Source organism: Corella eumyota, chromosome 1 (assembly GCF_963082875.1).
Source record: "Corella eumyota chromosome 1, kaCorEumy4.1, whole genome shotgun sequence".
Classification (NCBI taxonomy): domain Eukaryota; kingdom Metazoa; phylum Chordata; class Ascidiacea; order Phlebobranchia; family Corellidae; genus Corella; species Corella eumyota.
In genome coordinates, this window is record NC_137490.1 from 15,472,708 (window position 1) to 15,499,643 (window position 26,936).

At 30.4% G+C, this 26,936-nt stretch overlaps 5 protein-coding genes across 6 annotated transcripts; 2 read left to right on the forward strand and 3 right to left on the reverse strand.

Annotated features, from left to right (window-relative positions):
* The first annotated feature begins 344 nt into the window (after positions 1-344).
* On the forward strand, positions 345-6,551 carry LOC145763865 (phosphate-regulating neutral endopeptidase PHEX-like). The gene is made up of 19 exons (XM_082575401.1): positions 345-447; positions 918-1,007; positions 1,628-1,789; positions 1,942-2,028; positions 2,435-2,640; positions 2,712-2,774; positions 2,872-3,012; positions 3,122-3,202; positions 3,356-3,483; positions 3,572-3,665; positions 3,800-3,928; positions 4,057-4,236; positions 4,398-4,560; positions 4,652-4,706; positions 4,791-4,989; positions 5,239-5,304; positions 5,448-5,543; positions 5,626-5,702; positions 5,793-6,551. Exons 1-19 carry the CDS (start codon positions 369-371, stop codon positions 5,893-5,895), a joined length of 2,199 nt encoding a protein of 732 aa, XP_082431527.1. The 5' UTR covers positions 345-368; the 3' UTR covers positions 5,896-6,551.
* Positions 5,828-17,952, reverse strand: LOC145763863 (bromodomain and WD repeat-containing protein 3-like). 2 transcript variants are annotated; one of them, XM_082575398.1, is made up of 37 exons: positions 17,817-17,952; positions 17,593-17,651; positions 17,472-17,501; positions 17,330-17,389; positions 16,929-17,175; positions 16,596-16,756; positions 16,286-16,426; positions 15,977-16,057; positions 15,603-15,695; positions 15,326-15,511; positions 14,962-15,114; positions 14,544-14,708; positions 14,174-14,308; positions 13,794-13,922; positions 13,361-13,580; positions 13,105-13,212; positions 12,774-12,978; positions 12,374-12,563; positions 11,956-12,154; positions 11,747-11,809; positions 11,518-11,637; positions 11,361-11,440; positions 11,123-11,260; positions 10,864-10,955; positions 10,582-10,747; positions 10,217-10,375; positions 9,915-9,981; positions 9,565-9,723; positions 9,198-9,412; positions 8,860-8,997; positions 8,605-8,784; positions 8,340-8,492; positions 8,104-8,222; positions 7,599-8,032; positions 6,959-7,023; positions 6,597-6,871; positions 5,828-5,952 (listed from the first exon to the last, which is right to left on the reverse strand). In XM_082575398.1, exons 1-36 carry the CDS (start codon positions 17,860-17,862, stop codon positions 6,626-6,628), a joined length of 5,202 nt encoding a protein of 1,733 aa, XP_082431524.1. In that variant the 5' UTR covers positions 17,863-17,952; the 3' UTR covers positions 5,828-5,952; positions 6,597-6,625. The 2 variants fall into 2 exon arrangements, with proteins under 2 accessions (XP_082431524.1, XP_082431523.1); XM_082575397.1 differs by lacking the exon at positions 5,828-5,952 and having other exon boundaries at positions 6,022-6,871.
* A 49-nt stretch (positions 17,953-18,001) lies between these two features.
* On the reverse strand, positions 18,002-20,855 carry LOC145763864 (glutamine--tRNA ligase-like). The gene has a single exon (XM_082575400.1). It carries the CDS (start codon positions 20,795-20,797, stop codon positions 18,473-18,475), a length of 2,325 nt encoding a protein of 774 aa, XP_082431526.1. The 5' UTR covers positions 20,798-20,855; the 3' UTR covers positions 18,002-18,472.
* Positions 20,856-21,519: 664 nt separating this feature from the next.
* On the reverse strand, positions 21,520-23,781 carry LOC145764237 (phosphatidylcholine:ceramide cholinephosphotransferase 2-like). Its single transcript, XM_082575855.1, has 6 exons — positions 23,754-23,781; positions 22,561-22,744; positions 22,274-22,391; positions 22,013-22,151; positions 21,697-21,764; positions 21,520-21,618 (listed from the first exon to the last, which is right to left on the reverse strand). The coding sequence occupies exons 1-6, from the start codon at positions 23,779-23,781 to the stop codon at positions 21,520-21,522; spliced, it is 636 nt and encodes a 211-aa protein (XP_082431981.1).
* A 651-nt stretch (positions 23,782-24,432) lies between these two features.
* LOC145763542 (uncharacterized) lies at positions 24,433-26,871 on the forward strand. The gene is made up of 3 exons (XM_082575010.1): positions 24,433-25,147; positions 25,366-25,443; positions 26,230-26,871. Exons 1-3 carry the CDS (start codon positions 24,469-24,471, stop codon positions 26,421-26,423), a joined length of 951 nt encoding a protein of 316 aa, XP_082431136.1. The 5' UTR covers positions 24,433-24,468; the 3' UTR covers positions 26,424-26,871.
* Positions 26,872-26,936: the final 65 nt, after the last annotated feature.

Here is a 26,936-nt window from a genome sequence, read left to right on the forward strand (position 1 = left end):
TCAAATTTTGGTGATATTTTCAGAAGTTTATTTGATGTATTTCCATGATTAAATTATAATAACGTTGACCCTGCAACTTTATATATTACTTGATTTTACCAATTTAACTAAATAAAAACAAGAATTTTTAATCAAACTAAGATTAAAGTCAACAAAATGTAAAAATGAACAAAATTCACCTTAGAGCATGATAGCTCATGTGCGCCCACTATGAAATACCACAGCAGGTTATTATCAAATGCTGTGTGGCAACATCAAGCAAATATAAATCACAGCTACAATATTCGTTGCTTTGTATCAAAAATATGTGCGATGCTTTAACTCATATTTAGTTTTTTGTGCGGAATAAACACCTAAATAGAATAGGTATGGGTTCTAGATCTGTAGCAGTGTTAGCCGGAGTTTTTGCAGTTATAAGCCTTATATTTGTGATTTTGTTCTCTTTGGGTAAGTTAGGGCATAGCTCGAAATATTTAATCCTATATACAAACTTGTTAAAATTAAAAAAAAAATTTTTAATTTTTTTTTTTGAGAATAGTTTAAAAAAAAATTTTTGAGAATAGTTTAATCTATTACGAAAAATTGAGTTAAGTTTTTGATAAAAAATTCATGCCCGACTATCACTCTATTGTAAGTCTCCAAGTTAACGACATATAACCAATCGTAATTTAATCACAAGGTAACTTAACTGAGCACCTTTAACATTAACCCATAAAAACAAGTTACAAAATGTTAACTCGACAAAATGTTAAAGTATATAGTTTATTAGTTTTTTAAAAAGCTTTATTTTTTCAGCAAGTCGTAAAGTGTAGCCGATTAGCTGTTTATTTTATTTATAGCGTTAAGCGAGAGAAATATCTCGCTTTTAGCAAACTTGTAGTTTAAAACTAACTTCAAGTTTAATTTATTTATTTTAGCCTACGTCGGTTCGATCGGTGAGAATGCTACAACCCCCGCACCATCTGACGTCACCCAAGTATGCGTCGATATGGAATGTGTAGAAACAGGTGAGATACGTCGTCGATACATCACCGTAATGCTAAAACTATTGGATTTGTTATCAACAACTATATTTGGATGCAAAACCAAGTGTTTTTTATTTATACCTAATATATGCTAAGCACATGGTCGAAATAGATTTATACGTTATGAGCGCGTGATATATGCCAAGCCCAACTGTTCGTAACAATTAGGTAAATGTGTAGCGGTTTTAGCGCAACGCGTGTAATGCTTCTACTTGATTAAGTTATCTATCCATACTTCGCCTAATATTAAAATAAATGTCGAACGTCGAGGGAATAAAACCTAACTTCAATCAAACACAAACCAGGGGCCATCTAACTTTACGTTTGGCATTTTTTCCCGGCGTAATAAAAGTTCAAACGAGCCTTATTATCGCCGACGCCAAGCTATTTAATTGTTTGAATGGCAAACTGTTGCAATGTTAACCTCGCCTTACACTGCAAACATAATCATTAACTAACTATAAAAAGGTAAACCTAAATATTAAAAGGGATTTTGCATTAAACATATTTTTGTGTATATAAAAAAAAATTATTTTGCATTATGTAAATTTTTCTAAATAAAATTTTGTAATTATATTTTTTGTTGATACTAATTTTTACAGCTGCATATTACAATGCGAAAATCAATTGGGATGAGGATCCATGCAACGACTTCTTCGAATTTGCTTGTGGAAAGTGGATTAAGGAAAACCCAATCCCGAGCGATGCCAGCAACTATCAAACCTACTCGGTGCTGCGGGATAGAGTCAAATTAAATCTTAAAAGTAATATTGCAAATTTTATGCTTGGCTTGATGTAAAAAAATGAAAAAGTTTTTGCCGTTTCATATAAAGATAATTTTGTTTACAACAAACACGTTTATTAATTTAGCAAAACAAGAACATGTTTATATTGTTTTTTTTTTTTTGTTTAACAGCTTTGTTAGACATTCCAGCAAACCTTGTTTCAGATGGAGAGGCAATTGTTAAAGCAAAAGACTTGTACAACTCATGCACAGATACAGGTAAAAGCAATTTGTAAAATAACAACAAATAAAAAGCAATTTGTAAAATAACAACAAAATAAAAAATAAAAATTGAGCGGCAAATTGATTTTTTATAACTATAACGAATATAAAAAGTAAACAGTTCCCAAAAAATCAAATTTAAAGGTTTGTTTGTTTCGCATTGTTTGTTGAACGCCACTATCGACATATGTTATACGAATACTTCGATAATAAGCTAATGTTGATTATGTAAACTATAAATTAACCTGAGAGTCGTTGTGCGCAAATTTTACCTTCATTATAAACACGAGACCAAGGTAAAGTGAATAAATAACAATTTTAAAATAATAGCCTGCCTCGGTTAGCTAGCTAGGTACATATACATATTAAATCACTATATTCCATTTATATTTCAACATTTCAGACGCAATTGAAAGTAAAGGTAGCAAGCCACTTCTTGATTTCTTGGTTGGCAATTTAACATGGCCAGTGTTGACTGTTTCGTGGACCGAAACAGAATATGACGAAATAGGAACTATGTCAACACTTGAAGGAGGATACAGCAACAGCATTTTAGTGAATTTCTACGTTGGGGTAGATGACAAAAATTCATCCGTCTACATTTTAAAGGTTGGCTACATAGTTTAAAAAACACTATTTACAACAAATCGACAAATTTAATTTGAAATTAAACATTTCAGGTTGACCAATCAAGTTTGACAATGACTGACGCTTACTATTTGGATGATGAAGTATATGCAACGGTAAAAACTACTACTATTTTAAAAAAAATTTTAAATATAATGCAACCTAATGTTAATCTTACATATAACAAGCACTGCGCAATGTTCCTATTTACAGTTTCAAGATGCACTAAAGTCATTAATGATAGACGTGGCATGCATGCTAAAAGGTCAGACAGATGTGGAATGCGAGGCTGACGGCACCAACGATCAAATGATTGCCGCGTTTGAATTTGAAAAAGAACTCGCCAAAATAAAGGTATTAAAGCGAGTTTTTTTAATGTGGTTAATACAACATTTACTGATTAGATTAGTCTATTGGTATTTATTCAACGTAAAGGGGAATAAAGAAAATTCTCCTTGTTTAGATTCCAGGTTCAAACCGAACTTCAGAAAATACTTACAACAAAATGACGTTGCAGGAATTGGAAGACGATGTAGCACCAGGGGTACACTTTATAAAAATTAAAAAATTTTAAATTTATAATTTAAAACAATTAATTGTGTTTTGCGATAGGTTTTAGTGGTTGTACCTTAAAAATAAATTTATGTGTACTCTCTCTCTAATTTAAAATGTTACTAGTTTGATAATTTTATCACAGTTTGAATGGCTAAAGCTGCTTAATGCTGTAATAGAGGACCAAGAAATAAAACCAACCCAAACTTTAATTAACCGAGCCCCACAATATTTCGTCGATTTAATTGAATTACTAAACAAAACAAATGCAACGTAAGTAAAGGGTTATAAAAAGAGCGCTTTATTTGATATCAAAACGTTATTTACGGATATGAATATTTCAGAATCAAAATGTTTTTAGAACAAAGCAAAACTACCTCGTTTGGAGAATTGTTAAAAATCGGATTAACAATTTGGGAGAGGATTATCAAAATAGAATTTTGGAATTTAACAAGGTATTTTTATAAACATTTTCCCAGCTAAAATTTATTGTTTACATTTGGTTTTGTTTACTCGACATTTTAAATTAGCTTTTAAAGTTTCCTAAAGGCTTTTATTTAGCTTTTTAATAAAAAAAAATCGTTTTTAGGTTATTAGTGGAACATCGTCATTAAACGAAAGATGGTATAGTTGTGTAGATTATACAGATGCTGTATTGCCTGGCCCTACTGGAAACTTATTTATCGAAAACCACTTTCAAGAGTCCAAAAAAGAATCGGTAATATTTATTTGAAAACAAATTTAGAACATGTTTAATTAGATAAGAATGCTTAGATAACGAAGTCAATGCTTTAAAACTTACCTGTATAAGTTGAAAGTAATCACTGTCATGACTTTTTGTCTCAGGTTTTAGACATGGTTGACCGAATAAAGACGTCATTCAAATGGTTGCTAGACAACGAAGTAGAGTGGATGGACGAAGAGAGCAAAGTTGTTGCAAGGGAGAAATGTGACTACGTAGATCCAAAAATTGGATACGCAGAATTTTATAAAAACAAGACTTGGCTTGCAGAAGATATTAAACAAGTAAGCCTACATGAACTAAATGCCTAAAATTAAGAACGCGGATGAATTTAAAAAAGTAAAAAAATTATACTAAATTTAATTAAGAGAGTCTTTTTGCCAAACTTTCGGGTCTGTTTTAATGAAAAACTGACAGGTTTAAGAGGCCGGTGTTTATTGTTTAGATAACGATTGATAAAAACGATTACTTTGGAAATGTTGTTCGAATTTTGGGCGAGTCAGCTCAAGCTGATTGGAAATATATTGACCAACTTGTCGATAAGGAAAGCTGGAGCACAGCTCCAACCACTGTTAACGCTTACTACTCCTCTACATATAACAGAATAAGTAAAGAACTGTGTTTTCCAGTTATAAATATAAAACTTTTATTATACAACCTTTTTCTGAATTGCTTTGATGTTTGTTTTTCTTTTCTTAGCTTTTCCAGCCGGCGAACTACAGTATCCATTTTTCTGGGGAAATACTTATCCATTGTAAGCAACAATACGAACTAATAAGACAGGCGAGCTCAATATTTACGATACAGTATCATTTTATGCTTTATTTTTTCCTAATAGTTCATATCAATTTGGTGCAATCGGAACAATTATCGGCCATGAGCTCACGCATGCTTTCGACGACAATGGGAGACAATATGATAAAGATGGAAACCGGGTTCAGTGGTGGACCGATTCGTCGATAGAAAACTTTAACGAAAAAACACAATGTTTGGTTGATCAGTATAATAACTACTATTGGGAAACAGCAGGAATGAACGTAAATATAGATTAAGTGCTATTCAAAAACTAAAGTATAGGTTCTAATATTTGTAAACAAACCATGTCAAAAAACTTTATTCCAAATCGTTTTAAAATGCACAATGGCCTCTGTAAGCTAATGCAACAAATATTTGTTTAGCCTTGGTTAACAAATAACCAAAGCATTGTGTTCGATTTATAAAAACTCGCAAAATCGCATGAAATTTATTAGGCTAATTGACGTTAATAAAGATAAATATTTGTTTAGATGGACGGCGAAAATACTTTGGGTGAAAATATTGCTGATAACGGCGGAATTCGGGAATCATATTACGTAAGTTGATTTTAAACACATAGCAACTAATTCTACAGCAAATGAGACTAGAATAGGCCAGTATTTCACGTTATTTTAAATGTACTTTATTTGACTATGTTGCTTATTCTAAAGACATGAAAATTAACTTATTACAATTGTAGGCTTACCAAGATTGGGTTAAAGAAAAAGGAGAAGAATTACCATTGCCTGGCATTCCTTTATCCAACAACCAAATGTTTTTTATTGGTTACGCAAATGTAAGTGCTTCCATGGAATTAAATTTTTAAAACAAGAATTGTACTATTTGTTAAAACAATAAATAACTGTTTAAAATTTAAGGTAAGATGTGGTCATTACAGACCGGAAGCAGCCAAGAACTCTGTTAAGACTGATGTTCATAGTCCTGGAAGGTTCAGGTATGTATACTTACCTTAAGTTAAAGCAATAACACTGGTATCTTAGAAAAAAAAAACTGTACCAACTTTAATTAAAAAATGATTTTAAAGGGTAATCGGTTCGATGTCCAATTTTAAAGAATTTAGTGAAGTTTATAACTGTCCTGTTACTAGCAACATGAACCGGGGTGAAGATAGATGTGTGGTCTGGTGAAAATGTAGTCAGTTTCGAATCAGCTCAACTGTGTTGTACCTTTGTATTTTGCCGTACCTATTTGATAATAATTGAAAAACTAATTGTGTATGCTCTTTAATTGCAAATGAGTTTGGTCACGTTGTTGTAAAGGAACATCTTAGATGTGATAAAACTAATCACTTATTAAATAAATGATTTTATATATAATAAAGCAAATTGTAAATTTTTTTAATACATCAACTTGTCAAATGTATTCGCAAAATGATAACCTAACGTAAGGGGCAGTACAAAATAACATATGGCGCAAATAAAATCCGACAAAGTGTCAACGCAGTATTAAAACATATCCAGACGAAAAATGCCCCACAAATAAACAAATGTTTTTTAAATCCAATAAAAAATAACTCAATACAAACACATTGCAAAATAAACTTCCAATAAACATAGTACACTATATTGGCTATACAAGATGTTTGGCACGTGACAAAAACTTTCACAAATGTTTTAGTTTAACATGTCCATTTGTTTTTGTCAGACAAAATTAGTACATTTATACACTATGTAGAAAAATTCCTGTTTGTTAATGCCTACTTATAAGGCGTTTAGGTATATTTCGTTACAAGTATCTGTTGCATATTTCAATATGATTTGTTATATCTAAACATTGATGAAATAAAAAATCTATTAAAAAAAATTCAATTTTCGATTTTCTAAACTACCTTGATCTATGCAAATTTAAATTTTTTCGTTAATAAACTTTTCCTTCGAGAGCTTTGGAGGAGAGTTTACGTATTCTTCCTCGGCTCGAGATGTTTGTGACCCCCTCCTCTTCTTCACTTCCTGATCCATCATTGTACCTCACAGTCCTTGTTCCTCTGCTCCGAGTTGATCTTGAACTCCGTGCTCGCAAACTTCTTCTCTGTAGAGGAAAAGTCTCTTCGGCTTCTTCTTCATTTGAAGACTTTTTCTTTTTTTTTCGCAGCTTTTTGGAATTCTAATTTTGTTTGATAAAAAAAGAGAATAAGTTATTTTATTCTAATTAAACAAATATAATTAAATATAAAACACAATTTCCAATTACCTTATTTTGAGATCTTGTTTGGTGAATTACAGATGAATCACTTTCAACAGCTTCACTGCTTTCATCTTAACAACAAAGAGTAAATAAAAAAAAAACTAATTTCAAAAATATTTAAGAGAACGAAATAACGGGTCGCTATTCGCTAAACGCGAATCGTTTCTTACAAATATATTAGAATTAGCGAATTAACCAAAAAAGTTCAAGCGATAATAATACTTTCGTGTATATTTGTGTATTGTTACGATCTATTTTTAACCGGTTTAACACATTTATAATTACACCAATATAATCCTGCGTGAATGTAGTACTATAGGGCATTTAATAACAAAAACTTTCCATGTTTGGCAATGCGTAAACTTCACCTCCGGGTTCGTTTAGTTATTGCGCAATTTTTTAAATACATAACACAGCTTTAAAGTAATCAAAAATGTCTCGTTTTTTGTGCGAAAAATTATTAACGATTGTTTAACAAGACGTTACATTTTAAAACGCTACGCAACGCGTCAAGTGTTATCAAAAAACGAAGATTATGACTTGGACCTAATTATTGCTCTAAAAATTCAACCTCATTTTTAGCGAATCGTTTTTTAAACGTTAATTCGTACCCTGTATTTAAAACAGCTTGTATTAAATAATTTACCTGATTTAAAGGTTTTTTGTTCTGGTTCAGATTCAGAACTAACAGTTTGAATTTCTTCTTTAATATCGCCATATTCGAAATCCGAGTCCTCTTCATACATTTTCTTTATCTTTGACCCTTGCCCAGTTTGATTTCTTAATCTTGACGAAGTCCGGATGTTGGGAGAGGTGTTGTCATAGTTACTTGAGGTAGAGGGAGCTTCTATTTTGATCTTTTTCGAACCGACTTCTTCATCACTTTCATTGTATCTTCTTTTTTCTCTTGTAATCACAGGAGCAAGATTCACTTCCTCATCTCCCTCATCAAGGATCCTTCTTCTCCGACTTGATCTGGTGATTCCGGATGTTGATTCTTCTTTGATCTTCTCCTGGATTCTCTTAGAACTGCGGGTTTTTCTTCCAGTTCGTTTTTTCTTTTTTCTGCTAGCAGTAGCTCTGAGATAAAAAATTAAAATGACAAACAAAATTTTAAAAATAACTCAAGTATTTTCTACTAATTTGTCTACCTTTTATCTTTCTGTTGTTCAGCTTTGGTGTGAGCATCTATAACTTGACTCCATTTCTCAATGATGGGTTGCATTCTTGAATGAACTAAAATTTGCAACCGAACTGTCATGCTGTAAATCTGTGTAAAAAGTTACAAAATTAAGAAAATTAGTCATCGAAAAAAAATTTTCACGAATCAGGGCTTTATTCAATCAAAATTTTTTAAAAAAGCATAAAAATCCAACAAAATTGGTACCTTTGATTTTTTGTTTGTGTTGTAAAGTTTTGAGTTGGTGAATATAAGGGACAAATCTCGATCTACTTCATTAGGGTTTGAATATTTATCTGTGGCTAATTTCTCCTTGACAATCGATAAATCCATCATCTCATCCACATACTCCATATAATCCTAAACAAAAGCTCATAAATTAAATCAAAAATAAAAAATTTACTTTGCAGGCAATATAATACACTAATTGGAAAAAGCTATGACATTAAAAACGCCCAAAATTGATACTTACAGGATAATCATCCTCATCCACATGCTCCCTGAAAGGTCCGGCATCCTCTGTTTCCCAAACAAACTCCACCAGCTCCACACACTCCCTCTTCCAATCATCCAATGATGGAAGCTCCTCCTCTTCCTCGCTGATCCAAGGAAGCATAGATGCAGGAGTGTTGTTATGTCCGATGTGGTTCACCTAAAAAAAAAATAAATAAAAATGTTGTATACAATTTTTTAAATTTAATTTAAAATTATTTTTTAATTTTGGTACTTCATATTTATTGTCCTCTGCTTCACTTGTGTCCATGCTCTCCTCACACCTCTTCCGAACATCCAGGATCTCCATCACATTATCCAGATCCTCGTGATCTCGATGATCAGTATAGTACATTAACAATTCACACAACAACTACAACAAAAAACTTAAATTTAATAATTTTAAGATAAATAAAACACTCTACTGGAATAGGCAATAACAGTTATTAAAATTGCTTACAATAAACAGATTAAAACTTGTAAAAACTAAATAGATAAGTATGGTGTATTTAAAAAAAAAATTTATTTTTCAATTTAAAACACATTGAACTATTATATGGATGCCCAACTCACTTTTGCTTTTTTGACAATCTCCGAGTGAGGTTGATTAAATGACAAAGCATTTCTCTTCATCATTTCAATTTCCCATTTTAAGGCAACAGATCGCCGATAGAAACGATTTTTTAAACGTCTTAAAATTAATTTTAGGTCAGTTGGAAAAGCAACAGCTAAAGTGTAAGCCTGATATATCCTTAAATCAACCGGGCCAGAAAATGGAGAAAACAAATCTGTTAAAATGCAAACATGAAAATTAAATGGTGTCTATAACATATTACAAAAAAAGAACTTTAAATAGAAAATAAATTAAAAATATTTAACAGACTATTGAATAAATTGAAATTTTAAAATACATAAAGTCATTAAAAATTGTTGTTTTTACCATATGTCAACAACTTCTCAATTCCATTGCACAAACGTTCAATTTCTTGATCAACCTTTTCAAAACCTTCAATATTGTCGTTCGTTAAATTCCACCACTGATTTTCTGACACTTGGTAGCGGAAGAGTTCCGTCATTTCCTCGTTGCTAATTGTAAGTCCTTTACAAAGATTAAAAGAAAAAATTAAAAATATTTATTTAAAATTGATACCAGTATAAAAAATTTGTTATTATTACAATAAAGTTAAATTAAACAGGTTTTCCTATATAAACTAACTATTTAATTCAATTTAAAATTAAAACACAAAAACTTTATTAAATTTATACAACTTAAATAAAAACTCAGCCTACCACATTCAAGTAAGTTTTCACTGTCATCAACTTCCTCCAAATCCCAACAAGATAACCTCTCAGTTTCCTGTAAAATTTTAAATATATTTGTATATTTAGTTTATAATAAAACCCCAATTAATTAAAAGATAAAATAGATTTTTCAAAAAACAAGAGTAATTTAGCTGAATAAACATAAATGTAAAAAATTAAAAACAAAATTTTAAATATTATAAAACATAAAAAAAAAATGAATATTGATTCAAACTGTTAAAAAATAAACAAAACAATCCAATTACAACAAAAAGTAACCAAACCATCACCTGTGTATCCCATATAACACACATCGATTGAAATGGACTGTCAGGTTCATTCTGATTAAAAGGTTCAATCGAAGTTATTTTTCCATACCACCATTTATCATCTATTATTGACCTAAACCTATTCCCCTGCTCCCATTCTATTGCTAAACTTGCATCAAACTAAATTAAAATTTCAAATATTTTTTGGTTTTTAAATCAAAATATTATTATTTTTTAATTTTTGCGGCTGTTTTACTATATAAAAAGCTGCAAGTTAATACTGAACGCCTAATATTTTAAAAATGGGTTTTTATAAAAAATTTTATTTACAGTAATAGATAATGTCTTTAAAAATATATATTTCTTTTCTTACATAAAAAACTAACCTTTTCTCTTAGAATAAGGAAATCCACTACACATGGCAGGTCATGGTATCTTAGTGTAAATGTTTGCGTAACACCATCATCATTACAGCTAGTTAATTTAAGAAAACATAAAGTTGGAGGTCCCGTCTCGTAATCAACTTCAATAACTTCACAGTATTCCACAGGTCTAAAAAAATATTCATTTTTATTATTAATCATGTTATGCTTAGTATAATTTACAATGTATTTTAACCTGCCATTTTATTTGATGATTGATATTTGTTAAAGAAAAAGAGTACTTACTGTAAAGTGAAAGATTTGTAACAAACATCTCTATTATCTCCTATATTCCACAATGTCTTTGACATAACTTCTTCTACATAAAGTTCATGGCCCTAATAAATATCATTTAAATAAAATTATAAATATATGTTATTAGTAGACGTTTAATGTACTTTAATTCAGCAGAATAAATTTAAACATAACATTTAATAAAACACAACAAAGTTTTAAAAATGTATATTAAAAATATGAAGAATTTGTAATAAATTTATTTTCCAACCTGTCTTAGGTAAACAACTTGGTCACCAATCTGGGGTAGGTAGGGTGAGGGTTTGGGAAACTCTTCGAGGACCCAAGGTGGGGGAAGGTATTGGTCTGGAGGAAGTTGACCTGGAATTGTTGGAAATGGGAGACTTGCCTGTAATAATTTAAAGGTTAAAAAATTTGATTTAAGTTTTCATAATTTATATACATTGACATTAACAATTTATGATAATGTAGCAGCTAATATAATTTACATTTGTAGCAGGATATCTTGGCACTGATTTAAGAAGTTTTGTTGGCTTTCTTTTTCTTTTTTGAGGTGATTTTGAGGTACCTAAAATTAATAAAAATAAATGAAAAAATTATTACTAAAAAGATTAAGTTTGGGTTAAAATTTTGTATGAAAAATACTTGGTTGTTCTTTGCTCTTTACGACTAGCTCTTCGTCTTCTTCATCATCAGTAGGATGCCAAGATGCTGCGGACACAAATCTCTGATTACGCCTTCTTCTTCTACTCGAGGTTCGTATATCTTAACAAAAATAAAAAAAAATTATAAAATATTTTAAAAGAATTAAAAAAATTGAAAGTAATGACATTTAAATTATGAACTTGGATGTTGAAATTTAAATAGCACTTACCAGTTTCATTTTCATCTGGACTAACATGTCCATTTACTATATTTACTTCAACATTGCTTTCATCTGAAAAAATAAAAGGCATTTAGTTTTAATGAAAAAAAACTGATCAAATAGTTTATTTTTTATCACAACAAAAAAATTTTTTTTACTTAGAATTTACTAAAAATTTTAAAAGTATTAAAAAAAATAAAAAAATTGAGCAAAATTACCAGAATCAAGAATTCGAATTTGCTGCGAAGATCGATTCGATCTTGTGGAGTAAATTCTAGTTTGTGGTCTTCTTCTTGCAACATCCCATCCGTCACCCTCCTCACTAGAAGACGTGGAGGAAGACAAGGATGAGCTTGATGTCTCAGAAGAGGAGGAAAATATAACAATCTTCTGCGTGGGAATGTCAACCACGTTTACCTAAAAAAAAAATTTAATTTTTCCTTTTTAAAAATTAGTTTAGTTTGTTACAACATCACAAAAACAACACTCTTGTAAATTTTTTATTACTTTAATTTTATTTTATGCTTTATTACCTTTTTGTAAATTGGGTTATACTAGTTTTGATTAAAATATTTTCTAATAGTTCTAATTCATATTTATTATTATTATTTTACTTTTTTTATTTTTAAAACTTACAATACTAGACTCCCTACACCTTAGTGCAAGCCTCGACATCATTGTTGATCGATCTTCCATCTGAGATGCCATCTCTGACACTGAGGGTTTCCATATGTCAATTGACTTTGTCCTTTTCGTCCGTCGCTTCTCACTTCTGTATGCTGCTATTTCAAGGTCACCATGAGTTTGGCGAATTCTTGTGCTGTTCCTAAAGGATAACAAAAAGATATTAACATTATGTTTTAGACCTTGTGTAAAATATAAATTTTTAAATAAATGCCATATTTTATTTTATAACAAAAGATTACTAGATTACATACCAAAAATATATAATCCTTTTTTTAATATTTTTTTAATTTATTATAGTAAAACCAAACAATTCCTGGAAAAAAACTATAACCCAGGTTTAAATACTAACCGTAGAGTAGAAGGTGATAATGGAGGGATGACGTGTCTTCTTCTTAAAGCTCTTAAATCATCTGCTGATGCCATTTGACTCCTTGGAGCATTACTGTGCATTTGTCGAACACCCGCTACTTCACCCTCTCTTCTTAACCCTATCGGGGCATTTCTAGAAGGTGAAGATAGGACGACCCCATTTGCTACAACACCAGCTTCTTGACCTAAAAAAAAAAATTTTTCAATAATTTTTGTTCTAAAAAAATTACCAAAACTAACTAAAAACAGGTATTAGCTTAATAGAAAAATATACACATTTTTTTCAGGTTTAGCTTAGTTTAAAAACCAACCCTGTGGCGGGCCTTGTAATTGTGCCTGTGGTTGTGGGTCTGCTTCATTAAACCCTTCAATTGCAAGAAAAGATGGACTTGTGGGGGGAAAAGGTGACCTTGGAATGTCTACAAAGTAAAAATAATAATTAAATAAAGAATTAACTCAGCAAAACTCACTTTAAAAAAAATTAACTCAGCAAAACTCACTTTTCTTAATCAAGAAATAGAGCAAAAAATAAATTCCTTACTTGCCCCAGAAAATTTTTAAACTTACCTCTTTCAGGTGCTACTGGTTCGAACATATTACTGTTTAAATGTTCTCTACCAGGAACCAACCTCTGGTAGCTTAGGGGGTGAGGGTTACCATCTATGTCAACCAAAAAAGGAGGTGGCATTCTGTGTGGGGCTTGTTGGGTTTGTTCGTCCAACACTGACCCAAAAGTGTCATGGATCAGAGGACGGTAGTCCGTGTGGAAAAATTGATCCATAGGAACCTTGAGGTTTATTAAAAAAAATTAATAAAAAGTAAAGTTAAATTCATGATGTTTAATAGTATATATATCAAATAAAACAAAACAATATTAAATAAAATTTCTTGAAAATTAATCCAAAATGCATCCAGTAAAAAACCTATTTTTGATACCATTAAATCTAAATGTTGTGATCCTTGTTTTAATTTAAAAAAATTTCATTTTTAATATATTTACCTTTTTATAGGCAGTGTTATCTCCATAACTGAAGATAAGTAGGTGACCATGTGAATCAGTACATGCAATGTGATTGCCAGTTGGTGAAAATTTTGCATCAAACACAGCTCCATGTCCTTGGTGTTCCAGCTAAAAAGAAAATATTCATTGTCTGTATGTATTTCATGTAATGCAAATTACAAAAAAATCTAAAATTTACTTCTTAATTGAAATATCAATACAACATGATTCATTATTTAAAATATTTTTGTTTTATTTATATATAGCTAATTATAAAATGACGTAAAAAATTTGTGCATGTGCCCAAGGCACTTTAATTTTGCTAAGATTTAAGCAACCAGTTAACCTTTTTTTATTAAACACAAGGTACAAGGCTTTACCAGGTTATGAAATTTGCTGATTTGTTCTCCAGTTTCGATGTTCCAGAGAAATATATTTCCATCATGAGCTGCACTTAACAAAACACGAGGATCTGTTGGATGACATTCAAGACAGTAAGCCTCATCTTCATGACTCTGTTTAACACAAATATTTTTAGTTTGTTATTTTGGTAATGTGCACAAATAAAAATAATACCCCATTTTAAAAATTTAATAATAACATTCCTTTCCACTTAATTTTCGACCACTTAAAATTAGTACAATGTAAAACTAAATTAATTTAAGAAAAAACTTTCAAAAAAAATTTAAACACAAACTTTAGTATTAAAGTTAAGATGTGGTCTATGTTTTTATTATGCTTTTGTTTTACCTTTAATATGCTTGTCAGCTTTCCATCAAATGCACTCCACACTTTTATCTCATAGTTGGTGAGAGATGTTATGACATAAGTATCATGACAGTTCCATGCCACCATAATAACTCGAACATCAGCTCTTGTTAACCTTGCTGATACATTGTCAGCTATTGGCTGAATCTAAATAAATAAATTATGTGGTAGTTATTACATTTGCCTGAATTTAAATTTTGTTTCCATTTACTATATAGGTAAAAAGGTGCTACAATTGGTATTTATTTTTTAACATAAGATTTTTGACACATTATAATTTGCTGTTTTAACTAAAAAATATACATAAAAACTTAAAGTTTAGATATTTTTTTTCGTTATATACATATATATATATATATATATATATATTAAAAAGTAAACATTTATTTAACAAACTTACATCAGGTCCAGTTTCACCAAGAGCAAGAGCAACATTAAGTGAGATTGAAATCCATTGATTTTCCTCATATTTCCAAATTCTCGCGTTCCCGTCATAAGAACCACTTGTGAAATGTAACTTGTTGTGAGCAAATCTTATACTGTCAACCTTGTCCTGAAGGAAAAATTGGATTTAAATAAAATCAAAAAAAATTCTTTTAAAATCCCTGTAATAGCAAAAGTTAACTTTAAAATATTTTATAATAATAAAGAGTTATTTATAAGACAAAATAGGTAAAAAGTATTAAAAGATACATAGACTAAAGTTTTTGAAACATATTTTACCAAGTGATTTTATAAAAAAATATTATAAATAGTTTATTTACTTTGTGATCAAAAAGTTCTGCAATTTTGTTCGGTTGATTACAAACAGGAGGAATGTAATAGATGTGAATGGAAGCATCTGATGCTCCGGCTGCTGCAAATCTTCCTCCTGAGCTCCAAGACACACAAAGAACCGATCCTCCCGGTCGACTGCGCTCCTGAAACTTGGTAGGTGTTCCCTCAAAAACCTAAACCAATATTTTTAAAATAATGTTTAAAATCTAAACGTCACAAATTTCCTTTCAGTTTTCTTAAAATGTTTTTTAGATCAAAACTTACATTATTAGTTTTATCCCATCTCCAGAAACAAACATTTCCATCTCTTCCTGTTGTCACCAGGAAACCTACTTCGTCATCCACTAGGGGGCTAAACTAAAAATCGATAAAATATTTAGTGAAAAACACTTCAGGTTGCTTAATGTACAGAACTAATGTACAGGTTAATGAAGAAACATAGTTAGGTAAGACTTTGTAATACCAGTTTTTGTGTATTTAATTAAGTTATTGACTTATTACTGCTGTGAATGTAATGCACCTGTTTAAACAACATTATTATAAAAATGAAAATTTCTGAACTTTTTTAATTATGTTTTTAAATAAAATTTATTGAAGAATGTGGAAAGCCATTGTTTAGTAATGCATAAAAAACTTACTTCAATAGAAGTAAGAATAGCTGTATGCGAATGAAGAACAGCTATTGATGCTCCACTTTGTAAATCCCATATCCTGATTATCTAAATTATTAAAACAATAAAAAAATATAAATTTTTAATTTAAAAGCCAAATAGAGTTTTAAGTACAAAGATTGTATATAAGTTTAAAAGTGCATAACTAAACCAGAGATGATTGTAAATTAAATTTTGAAATAAAATATTTTGTAAAATTTAATCGGAACTTTTATAAAACTTTAAACTAATTTTATCACTTCTAACCCTATTGTAGAATGAGAAAAGTCAACATACTTTGTCACAACTTGCAGAAGCAAGTAGGGTGTTGTCATAAGAAACATCCATGTCACAAATCTCAGACTGATGCCCTCTCAATGTAGATAGAAGTCTGCCAGACCACACACACCATAACTTTATGAGACAATCGTCTGATCCCTAAAAAGACAAAAATATTAGAAAAAATCAATGATTGTGATTTAGAAATTAAGAAACATATTTTTTTTTTTTTACAAATTAAATGCAAGTTTTTGAATTAATTAAAACAATTTAAATTTTTTCATGAAATATATTTATCATTAAAAATTTTTTTTAGTAAAGTACTTACAGTAAAAACTTTGGATCCTGTTCTGTCAAACAAAACACAATAAACTGAGGAAAGGTGACCCAGGGTTCTGAGTCCTAGCTGGATTTGTTTATAAATATGAACAGGGAAGATGAGTTTTTGCTGTTGTCTGCCACATAATTCTCTTCCCATCACAGCATTTACTAAATAAAAATTAAAACATTACACAACTAATTAATAAATAAAAAATATAATAATAAGTGACTCAAAATAACAAATCTATGCAATTGCTTTGTGGTCTACTTAAAACTGCAGTTAATTGAAAATTAATTTAACAGAAATGTAGGAAGTTTTTAATTAAACAAAAAAACTTACCCCAGTTGGATGATTTATAGTTGTGAGGTGGACACAACAGCCGTTGTTGAACAGTTGCTGAATGCTGCCTGCTTGTCCATGTAACTGGTTTTGGTGTTTCCTTATTCAAAAATGCATATTTGTCCAAATTTATGGGTGAGATCAGTGAACCGTTGAAGGGGGAGGGAACATTCTTGCTGACTAGGGTTGACAGAGTTTGAAACAAATGAAGTAAGTGATCGTCTTTTATTCCATCGTGTCTTTTTATCTGAAAAATATGTAGTTAAAAACTTGTTGTTTTTAAAAGTTTATTTGTAATGGCAAAGTTTATCAAAATAACTGAAACTAAGAATGACAAAAACATATGGAAACACTTTAACAGTCCACCTAAATAATGCTATAAACAACAAGTATTTATTTACCCATTCTGCATAAGTTTGTTTATGTGAATTTCCTCTCCAGTCAACTCTTTTTGGAACAATCTAGAAATAGATTTAGCATATATAAAAATATAGTTTTCTAGATAGATTTAAAAATTTTAACTGTTACCAAATGTTAACTTACATTAAGTGATTCCAATTCCCTTTGTAAAACCTTAAACAAAAATTGTTATTAAAAAACAGAGTTATGTTTAATTAAACCACATCAATGTGTATATTTTTTTTAATTAAAACAACATATTTACCTCCCCAGATTGGGCACAAGAACTACTCGATAAAAATTTCTGAACAAGAAATAATAAATCTAAAAATAAAAAATTTAATTAAAATAAACTACTATGCATAGAAAAAGTTATCCTTCCATTTATAAATAAATGAAACTAAGCTATTTACCCCCAAAAATAGTTTTTTTCTGGTTGATTAAAACATGTTTACATTTACCCAAAAACAATGTTTTTAAATTATTTACCTAATAGTATACCATCATCTTTTTGAGTAACCAATGCATATGACATTTTGAGTGAATAACATATCCCAATTAGTTATTACTATGTTTCGGTTTGAGAATGTTACAAACCATTTTAAAAATAGTTTTCATAAGTGAGTTAAACTATTTGATCAGCTTCACAAATGAAGCTTAATTATATCTTCATCTGTAATTAAAGTTGAAATTGATGTCAGTAAGATTATTAGTTGAATTTGATTAGAATTATCTGCTTTAGTACACCAACTACCCAAAAATGCTACAACACCATAAGTTACTTGGAAAACAATTTTGCAAAACTCTAGCAAGAATATAAAGAATAAATTGTGACGCCTTTTGCAATAAATTAGCTGCATAAGTTTTCATATTTTAATTACCTAATTCTACCAATTATAGTTAATTTGAAAATAAATTAAACATTTAAAACACACAATAAACTTTATGAAACTTAAGTATTAAAGACTACAAAATTTGGAAAAATTTTACTTTGTTTTAAGTTCAAAAACCATTGAATGTCTTAATCTACCCTTTGCAAATATAGTTCTACATAATTTGTATACATTGTGTATAAAAGAGCCAAATAGAAAAAAGTACTTTGTAAGTAGCAACCTTATTACACTATTAGAAACATCATTTTTAAATTAATTCTTTTTAGAGTCTTCCTTCAGAGGGATGGTCAGGTTGAAAACAGGTCTGCCTTGTTTGGTATCCGGATCTACACAAAAGTAACCAACCCTCTCAAACTGATATTTCGAAAATACTGGAGCATTACTGACTGTTGTCTCGACCCTTGCATCATTATTTACCTCCAGCGAATCTTTGTTACAATCAGTGACAAAACCACCGGGAACAACAGCAGGATCTTCAGGATTCTTGTGCTTGAACAATCTGTGATAAATACGCACCTCGCAAGGTATGCTGCCCTCTTCTGACACCCAGTGGATAAATGCTTTTGGTTTTGCTATGGATCCGACTGAATCACATTTCGCTAAAATTTCAACTAACTTTCCAGAACTGTCTTTAATCATTTCTTGGTAAGTTAAAATGAGACCGGCATGTCGTAATCCAACTGTCTGATTAGTGGCAAATCTTTTGTAGTTTTTATCAGCCAAGTCTACAAAATCAGAGCGCTCAATGTATAAAGTTGTGCACAATCTTATTTTGTGATGACCCTTGCTTTCATCAGCAGGAAAATTAGGAACAGAAAGATCGATGTGTCCTGAAGTGTTTGGAAAGTTGGTTATTGTTACCTTTACTGGGTCCAACACCGCCATTACTCTAGGTGCAATGTTGTTTAAAGTAGAACGCACGCAAGATTCTAACATATCCTGTTCCAAAACAACCAGATTTCCTGTCACACCAACTTTCGCACAGAAATCATTAATTGCTTCAGCAGGAAATCCTCTTCTCCTTAAGGCGGTTAAAGTGAAAAGACGTGGGTCATCCCAATCTCTAACAATACCATGATCAATTAACTTAGTTATTTTCCTCTTCGAAATCACAGTATAGGGTAAATTTAACCTTCCGTACTCCCACTGCACAGGGCAATAAATATCAACCGCGTTGCATAGCCAGTAGTAGCTTGACCTTCTGGCTTGAAATTCTTTGGTGCAAAGTGAATGGGTGATGTGCTCAAGACTGTCACACAGACAATGAGTAAAATCATATGTGGGGTAAATGCACCATGTGTCACCAGTTCTATGATGGTTTGTGAACTTAATCCTGTAAGCCACAGGATCTTGTTTACCATCCTCCATTACACATTTCATTCTTATTGTGCAATCACCCTCATCTATTTTACCATTTTTCATGTCTTCGAACAAAGCCAGAGTTTCTTCAATTGGTCGATCTCTCCATGGTGAAGCTGGAGGATTAATTCCTTTTATTTCCTCATATTTCTGATGACAAGCATAAGCCAAATTTTTCTTGATAAGCACGATACAAAGATCATACAAATTCTGAAAATAATCGGAAGCATGAGTGACTTTGTATGGAGTGTAACCCAGCCATTTAACCATATCCAGAATGCCTGTAAAATACTTCTCTTCCTCCTTTTCCGGATTTGTGTCATCGTAGCGAAGAAAACAAATTCCGTTGTTTGCTTTGGCATACCCAAAATTAAAGTTGATAGCTTTAGCATGACCAATATGCAAAATTCCATTTGGTTCTGGAGGAAATCTGGTTCTGACTTGACCACCAATAAATTCAACATGTTCTTTTAACAACCTCATTGTGTTGTCATTCACTACATAACCTTCTGTTTTGTAATTTTCACCAACTTTATGAAACTTTAGTGCTGCTCCTCTGAGCTGTTCCATTAAACTTGTAGACTCAAATTCTTCCTTTTTTGCAATTTCCTTTTTGGTTGATACTTCTTTTTGCACCTTTTCCTTCTTTCCTTTTTTAGTCTTAACTGAGGCAGTCATGTCTGCTTCTGTTTTAGGTCCAAGTAAATCGAGAATCTGCATGTCCAGTTCATATTTAACAATTTTCCCGTCTGCAAATTTTAGTTTGTTCCTTGTAGCAGCTAACAGTTTTCCAGTGTTGAACTGGTACCTCTGTTTTACTAATTCATCTTTGTTTTTAGCGACAATGGATCCAATTATTTCTTCAATTTCATCAGCTGAGATCACAACCCCAACCCCACATTCTTTCGAAAATTTAATTTCATCGATGGGCAGTGCAGGATTAGATTTTAGATACTGCAACGCCGAGCTTAACTGCACCTCGGTAACAATCTTTTTCGAACAAACATAATCACAAAGAATAGGAAAATGATTTTTTTCCTTTAGTCGACTTGAAATTTGGTATAAAAGATTTCCAATTTCTTTGTCTAGTTTATTGCAAGCTTTGGCTTTTTCAATAAGTTCTTTAAATGTTGCTGAAATAATTTTGTTTTTTGCTGTCTCCTTTGCTTTTTGTTCTGATAAACCAGCTTCCACAAACAAATCCACAAGATCACTCATTTTATATTATGTTTTAATTAGGTAATATAAATATGATTTTAAACAGATAAACGGTACCCAAACTAAAATAATAAAAACAAAAAAATTTTAACGGATAAATCTAGAAGTGTTATTTCTTTTAACTTTTATAATAAACAACAACAGTCAGACAACCCTTTCAGCCTTTCTACATTTAAAATAAAAAAACGAGCACCAAATATCTTAGTAAATTTGAAACCTAAACGTTCTTTTATTGCATTAAATCGTAGTAATATCATGGCGTTACGTAATATAAATAAAGTAAACAGTGGTGCAGAAGTTAAAACAACTAAACATTGGCATTTTTATAAGTTTTATTTTGGCCTGTTGGCTGATGCAATATATTTCCAACTTAAACTATAAAAATTGCGGGTACCAGTATCTGTTTTATAAGAAGATTTCATTGGTTAACATTATTTACCTGTCAAGATGCCATTTTTGTTCTCTATTTAGTTAGTTGTAAAGAAGTTTGCCCTTAACTTTACATAAAACTAAAATAAAACGTAAAATCTAAATTCGTGTTCACTACAAAAAGCTCTATACCACTCTCTAGCGGTTATGATATTTTGTTACAGGATTTAATCTTAAAAAAATTTTAATTGTTTTATCCTCACAACATATTTCAATCAGTTTATAAAACACCATTTTTGTTTTAAATCTGTTTATTATAAATAGTTAACAACGTTTTTTAAGAAAAAAAAGTATTAATAAGACGGCAAGTTGTCCACTTGTTCTAAGAAACAAAATATTGAAAACCACCATGGTTTTACTGCAGGGTTATTTTTGACCCACAAGCTTAACTCCTAAAAATATTCAAAAACTTGGCTTTAAAAATTTCATTTAGTAATAAAGTTATATAAATTCTTTCCTAATTAATTTACCTCAACATTGCACAAAGCATGGTAATTCCAGTAAAGACGACTTGTCAATAAATATGCGATCAGTACATCTATTGAATAATGTTTATGTGATAGCATTATCATAAACAGCCCGACATAAGCCAACAGCCAACTTCCCCAACCCAAAACGAAACGGATCTTTTTGAATGAATCTAATAATTATAAAAAAAAAATGTAAGTCTACACGAAATTATATTTTCAAAAATTAAAATTCTTTATTTACATTTTCATCCTCTGTATTCTAATAAATAAAAAAACAGAAAAAAAAATAACACTGCTATAAGATTACTTCAATTACATTGTTGTATGATTAGTTGCAACGTGATTATTAATAAAGTATGTCCGCTTATCATATAACTTCCACAGAGATGTGAATTTTCGAGACCAATTAGTTGCGCGATTAATCTCTTTAGAAGCAGCGGTGGAGACCAATCTGTCTGTATAAAAACAACAAAACAAATTACAACAGATTAGCCATATACAGTTGTCGCTAAATTATGCCATATTTACAACTAAATATTCCTAAATTAGCAATAGCTTTAAGTTAAGAATAACCTACTTTTGATGCACAAATCAAATTTTTCTCAGATACCGGTAATGTAGTTACCAGAATTGCCACAGCACGATATAAATATAAAGTGCCAATTATAAAAGCCGCTCTCCGAAATACAAGAAATCTACAACAAAGCAAATATTTTAAAATCTTATGCAAGGCATTAAACAATTTGTTTTTGCATTAGTTTAAATATAAGCCTTAATTTGCACTGTCAACAAAATATTTAAAATAAATTACACTTTGCATTTTAAGTAAATTTTTGCAATATATTAGAATCAAAGTGAGATTACCCTTGTTCGTGCAGTAAAACGATAGAAACCGCGATTCCAAGCAATATACAAAGGCAAGTATCTGTCACGTGATATGTATCTTTTATTAAGGGAAAAATTGCAAACCAAAGATCAGGCAGCGGTTTTGCGTCTAGCGGAACATTTTCGTTGACAATGGGAAGAACAGATAGACAGAGCAAAACAGCTGTACATGTTAATATTTATTAAAATAAAACAACCCTTTTGTAGTAAAAAAGTCGATGGTAAACTTACCAAATATAAGATATACGGCCGACATAACTGTTGTTTTTAATTTTGTTCGCTTATTTAATAAATTGATAATTTTATTCATTGTGATATTATCTTTTTACTAACAAAACTTTGTTTCTCCTATTGACATGCGTATATATCTTTTAACATTTTTATTTTAAAATGCCTTTTAACGATCTTTAACATAATATAACAATATCTATCTAATAAAATAAATTACAAATACTGATAAACAAGTAAAAAATAGCGGATATTGAGTTTCAAATGTATTTCTTATACCCAGGAAATAATTAAAATTTTAAATTCGAATTAGAAATAAAATGCCTTACTGTCATAAAACCAGTTTATGGTATTACTTTTATAACAAAAATTTCGTTTGTTGATATAAGAAAACCTTGGCTTGGCTTTTTTTAACCAAGGCTAAACTCAGTCTACTTGCAATGTGCAACGCTCGTAAAAAGTTATTGTCGTCTGCCGTCTAATTGTTAAACTAAAAAATTGTACCATCCTATTAACCTTTAAACATTAAACTGTTCAAGGCTATACGAGAGAAAGAATTTTGATATGGTATGTGGAATTTTAGCCACACCTACACCTACTAAAGAGCCACCATTCTACCTATTAAATACCGGTTTTTACAAATCATATATATTGAATGCAACCATTTTCAATCCTTACATTTATTTATTTATGATTTTTCTGTTTTTGGCAATTACTTTTTGTAATTGTAATCATATCTATTTTTGTACTTGTTGACTAATTATAGCATGGCTATTTTTTGGTATGTTATCTTCTTGTAATGCATTTAAACAAACTTTTTTTTATTTAAACAAGGTATTATAATTAAGTTAAGGTTGATCAAATTAAAGTCAACGACCTGAAGGTCGTGTAACGCCATTATTTATCGATCAATGATTTTTTTATTTCGAAAACGGCTTGTTTACCTTGAGAGTCGATACCTAAATTAAACATCCTTATTGTTTCATTTATAGCTTCGGGTGGCCAACACAAGGTTAACAAAGCTTAGAAAAATTTCGCAATAATTTACTATTATATAAGCCTTGTCCGGAGCTAAAATAAATTTAAAACAAGAATGATTTGAAAAAACTTTTTGTTAAAATGTGCTTTGTGAAGCGGTAGTCAGCCAAAAAATAAAATTCATTTAATGTTAATTAAAAAATCAACCAAGCAAAAAGGTCTGATTAAGTTGATATATAAACAGATTTATTTTACAGTTTTATTAACAATCTATTAATTTTTTTTTCAAGAATACATTTTATTAGTTTACAAAAAAAGTAACGGCTAATGTAATAAAATTTTACGTCGAAGCGTATTGTATACTTAAGTTAATAATGTCAGTCAATATTGTGGTATTATGTAAAGTGTTGACAGGAATTGTATTCTAAATTTGATAAACAACTCAGAAAATTGTGTTGCATATTAACTATTAGTGGAATTTTGTAAGTGGCGTGATGTTTTTAAGAAAAATCTAATTTGCAAGCGACTGCTAGAAAAAAAGTTGAAAAAAAATACTTTGAGTAATAGTTTGGTTGCTATAAATAGTTTAAAAAATTAAATTTATGTTATTTTTAACAAATAAAATATTAATGTAGAACTCGAAAATTGTAGTATTTAAAATTAGTAACTGTAAAAATCTGGATGTCGACAATTCTCCACCCGAATGCGATAAGACCTACTGCATATAGAACAGATCCTTTTTATGAAATGGGACATATATATGACTATGCTGTATGTGTTTACCCACCCTATTCTACTCATTTAATCCCAGTTTCAGCTCCATTTTTGGCTTCAACAATTACCATGAAAAGATCTAATACACCCAAACGATATTCGCCATATCCCAGAAAATCTCCTTCGCTTGACACAACAAGGTCAACAAGATCGATCCATGAGAGCTTTGCACATTCTCCAATTTTATTTGATTGCCTTGCAACTGGTAAAACGGCTGAAAAAGTGCAGTTGAAAAGTCGAACTCCGAGCCCACATGTTGAAAAAGCTGAGCGTTCACCCCTGCCTCGAAGTAAGGTGACAGACATTCTTTTAAAAACAGTCAACTTCGTTAAAAATTCGCATGTCGTAAAAAATCTTTCGGAGGACGATAAAACTTCACTTCTCGATTCCTGCTGGTTAGAGATCTTTTTGCTCTACGTAGTTCAGGAGATTCAACTTACTGATGACGTCATTATGACCTCAGTTGGTGACGTGCCAAATTCATTCGATATCATGACGACCTGGAAGCTTCTCCAGAGATGCCAAAATCTTAAATTGTCCTCTTACGAATTCGATTTGCTCCGGGATTTACTCTTTTTAGATCGAGGTAAACGATTTTTTAACTAAAATAATTATGGCAATTCAATCTTTATTGGGCAACTGAATAATTAATTTAAAATTTACAGCGTTGAACTTTTAAAAAGACATAGAATTTAACAAGCGAAAGTATTTATTGCGATAGATTTTTGTGCGAAAAATAATTTTATTGACGTATTTGACTAATAAGGCTAAATAAAATGGTAACATGCTGTTGTTTTATTACAGTAAATAACACAAAAACGGCAAGTCAAATTGATGAGGATATATTTAAGGCCCTAACACACAATCCACACAATGATATTGGTAAGTATCCTTGTAATTGTATTGTTAAGATGGAAATGAAAAATAAAATGGGATTAGGCAGTTTTTTTTAAAATGAGGTAGCTTTAAGATCATGAGGCAATAAAAAAAAGTTATTTTTACAACCCAACCTTTTGTTGGCCCGTGCCGATAAAATTTGCCATATCACATCCTTTGTAGAATTTGAGTGTGTTTCAAGGTTGACCGCGACAAACAACAACGATATATATCCTCAATAATGTTTACCAGAGAAGTTAACCATTAATTTAAAACAAATAGCAAATGGCCCTGAAGTATGAACCGGTGCCCAAGCCTGGCCTGAAACAAACAATAGGCAGTTTCTCTTTATTTTAATTGCTGTTTTACCTCACGTGAGAGAGTTTGCGCGGGTTAACTTAAGGCCATAACTGCTGAATAAGTCAATATGTTGTTCCCTTTCGTCAACTTGTTTTTCGCAAATACAGACGTCGGCTTCAGTTCTCTTTTTAATAAAAAATCTTAAATGGAAAAATATTTCCAAGAACATAAAAAACAAACAAAGCAAGATCAATATTATTTATAGCTCGGTTTACACCGCAACCGTTATCAAAATCAGGTTTATTTTAGATTTAATGTAAAAACAAATAGTTATAATAACCAACGCTAACCTATTTTTGTATTTAAAAAAAGGCAAAAAACCACTTAGAGTCATGGCACAAAGTTCAGCCTACCCAATTTAGCCAAAGCATTTTTATATATTGTAATAAAAATTTTGATAAAACTTTGAATAATGTTAAATTTTATCTCTAGATTACCAAAGTAGAATCAAATATGATCAAATGCGACTTTCTCAAATATTTCTCAACGTGTATAGTTTGCGTGGAATCAAAACCGAGACGGTGGAAAATATTTTCTTATTCCCGACATTTAAAACAACTCAGGAACTAAACGACGAACTTCTACGTTTAATGAAAAAAGACAGCAGAATATCAGGCGATGAATAAGTATGTTCTTAAAAAATTTGAACGACTCGCTTATATATTTGTGATGATCATTTTAGAAAATACTGACTTTATTTACTTAATACTAAGCTAGTTAGTGCAAATGCAACCCTGTATATATATTTATATTAATAACATGACGAAAAATTAGAAATTTTAATTGTAAACATTATTGTTATTTTCCATTCACACTTCGTCTTATGCACTTACGGTCCTTATATTATTTTTGACGACATATTTTTAAAATATGACTTAAACGTAGAATGCATTTAGAAATGCGTTGTATTATTTATCTGTCTTTGTTCTTGACTAGCACATTTTTTCGTTTTTAGAATTAATATGCTTTGATTCTATTTAAAACGACCGAGCTTATGCTCTAAATATACGTAATTTTCCAGTTAATTATATCCAACTTTAATTCCCCCATCACTATGTGATTTAAAATGTAGTTGCAAATAAATTAACAAAATAATAATAAAAGATTAAAGGGCTACTTTTACTGAATATAAGCAAGAC

Excerpts from the sequence above, each read along its gene's own strand:
- LOC145763863 (XM_082575398.1), bottom strand. The coding sequence starts at position 17,862 with ATGTCATATGCATTGGTTACTCAAAAAGATGATGGTATACTATTAG. Across the intron at positions 11,441-11,517 it reads AAAGAGCAAAGAACAACCAA|GTACCTCAAAATCACCTCAA; the intron begins GTATTTTTCATA and ends TATTAATTTTAG. Across the intron at positions 8,493-8,604 it reads TGGATGAGGATGATTATCCT|GATTATATGGAGTATGTGGA; the intron begins GTAAGTATCAAT and ends GCTTTTGTTTAG.
- LOC145763864 (XM_082575400.1), bottom strand. The coding sequence starts at position 20,797 with ATGAGTGATCTTGTGGATTTGTTTGTGGAAGCTGGTTTATCAGAACAA.
- LOC145763542 (XM_082575010.1), top strand. The coding sequence starts at position 24,469 with ATGTCGACAATTCTCCACCCGAATGCGATAAGACCTACTGCATATAGA. Across the intron at positions 25,148-25,365 it reads TTTACTCTTTTTAGATCGAG|TAAATAACACAAAAACGGCA; the intron begins GTAAACGATTTT and ends GTTTTATTACAG. Across the intron at positions 25,444-26,229 it reads CAATCCACACAATGATATTG|ATTACCAAAGTAGAATCAAA; the intron begins GTAAGTATCCTT and ends TTTTATCTCTAG.
- LOC145763865 (XM_082575401.1), top strand. The coding sequence starts at position 369 with ATGGGTTCTAGATCTGTAGCAGTGTTAGCCGGAGTTTTTGCAGTTATA. Across the intron at positions 2,775-2,871 it reads ATGATGAAGTATATGCAACG|TTTCAAGATGCACTAAAGTC; the intron begins GTAAAAACTACT and ends TCCTATTTACAG. Across the intron at positions 3,666-3,799 it reads GAATTTTGGAATTTAACAAG|GTTATTAGTGGAACATCGTC; the intron begins GTATTTTTATAA and ends AATCGTTTTTAG.
- LOC145764237 (XM_082575855.1), bottom strand. The coding sequence starts at position 23,781 with ATGTTTAATTTAGGTATCGACTCTCAAG. Across the intron at positions 22,392-22,560 it reads GTTTTACTGCACGAACAAGG|ATTTCTTGTATTTCGGAGAG; the intron begins GTAATCTCACTT and ends GCTTTGTTGTAG. Across the intron at positions 22,152-22,273 it reads ATTTGATTTGTGCATCAAAA|ACAGATTGGTCTCCACCGCT; the intron begins GTAGGTTATTCT and ends GTTTTTATACAG.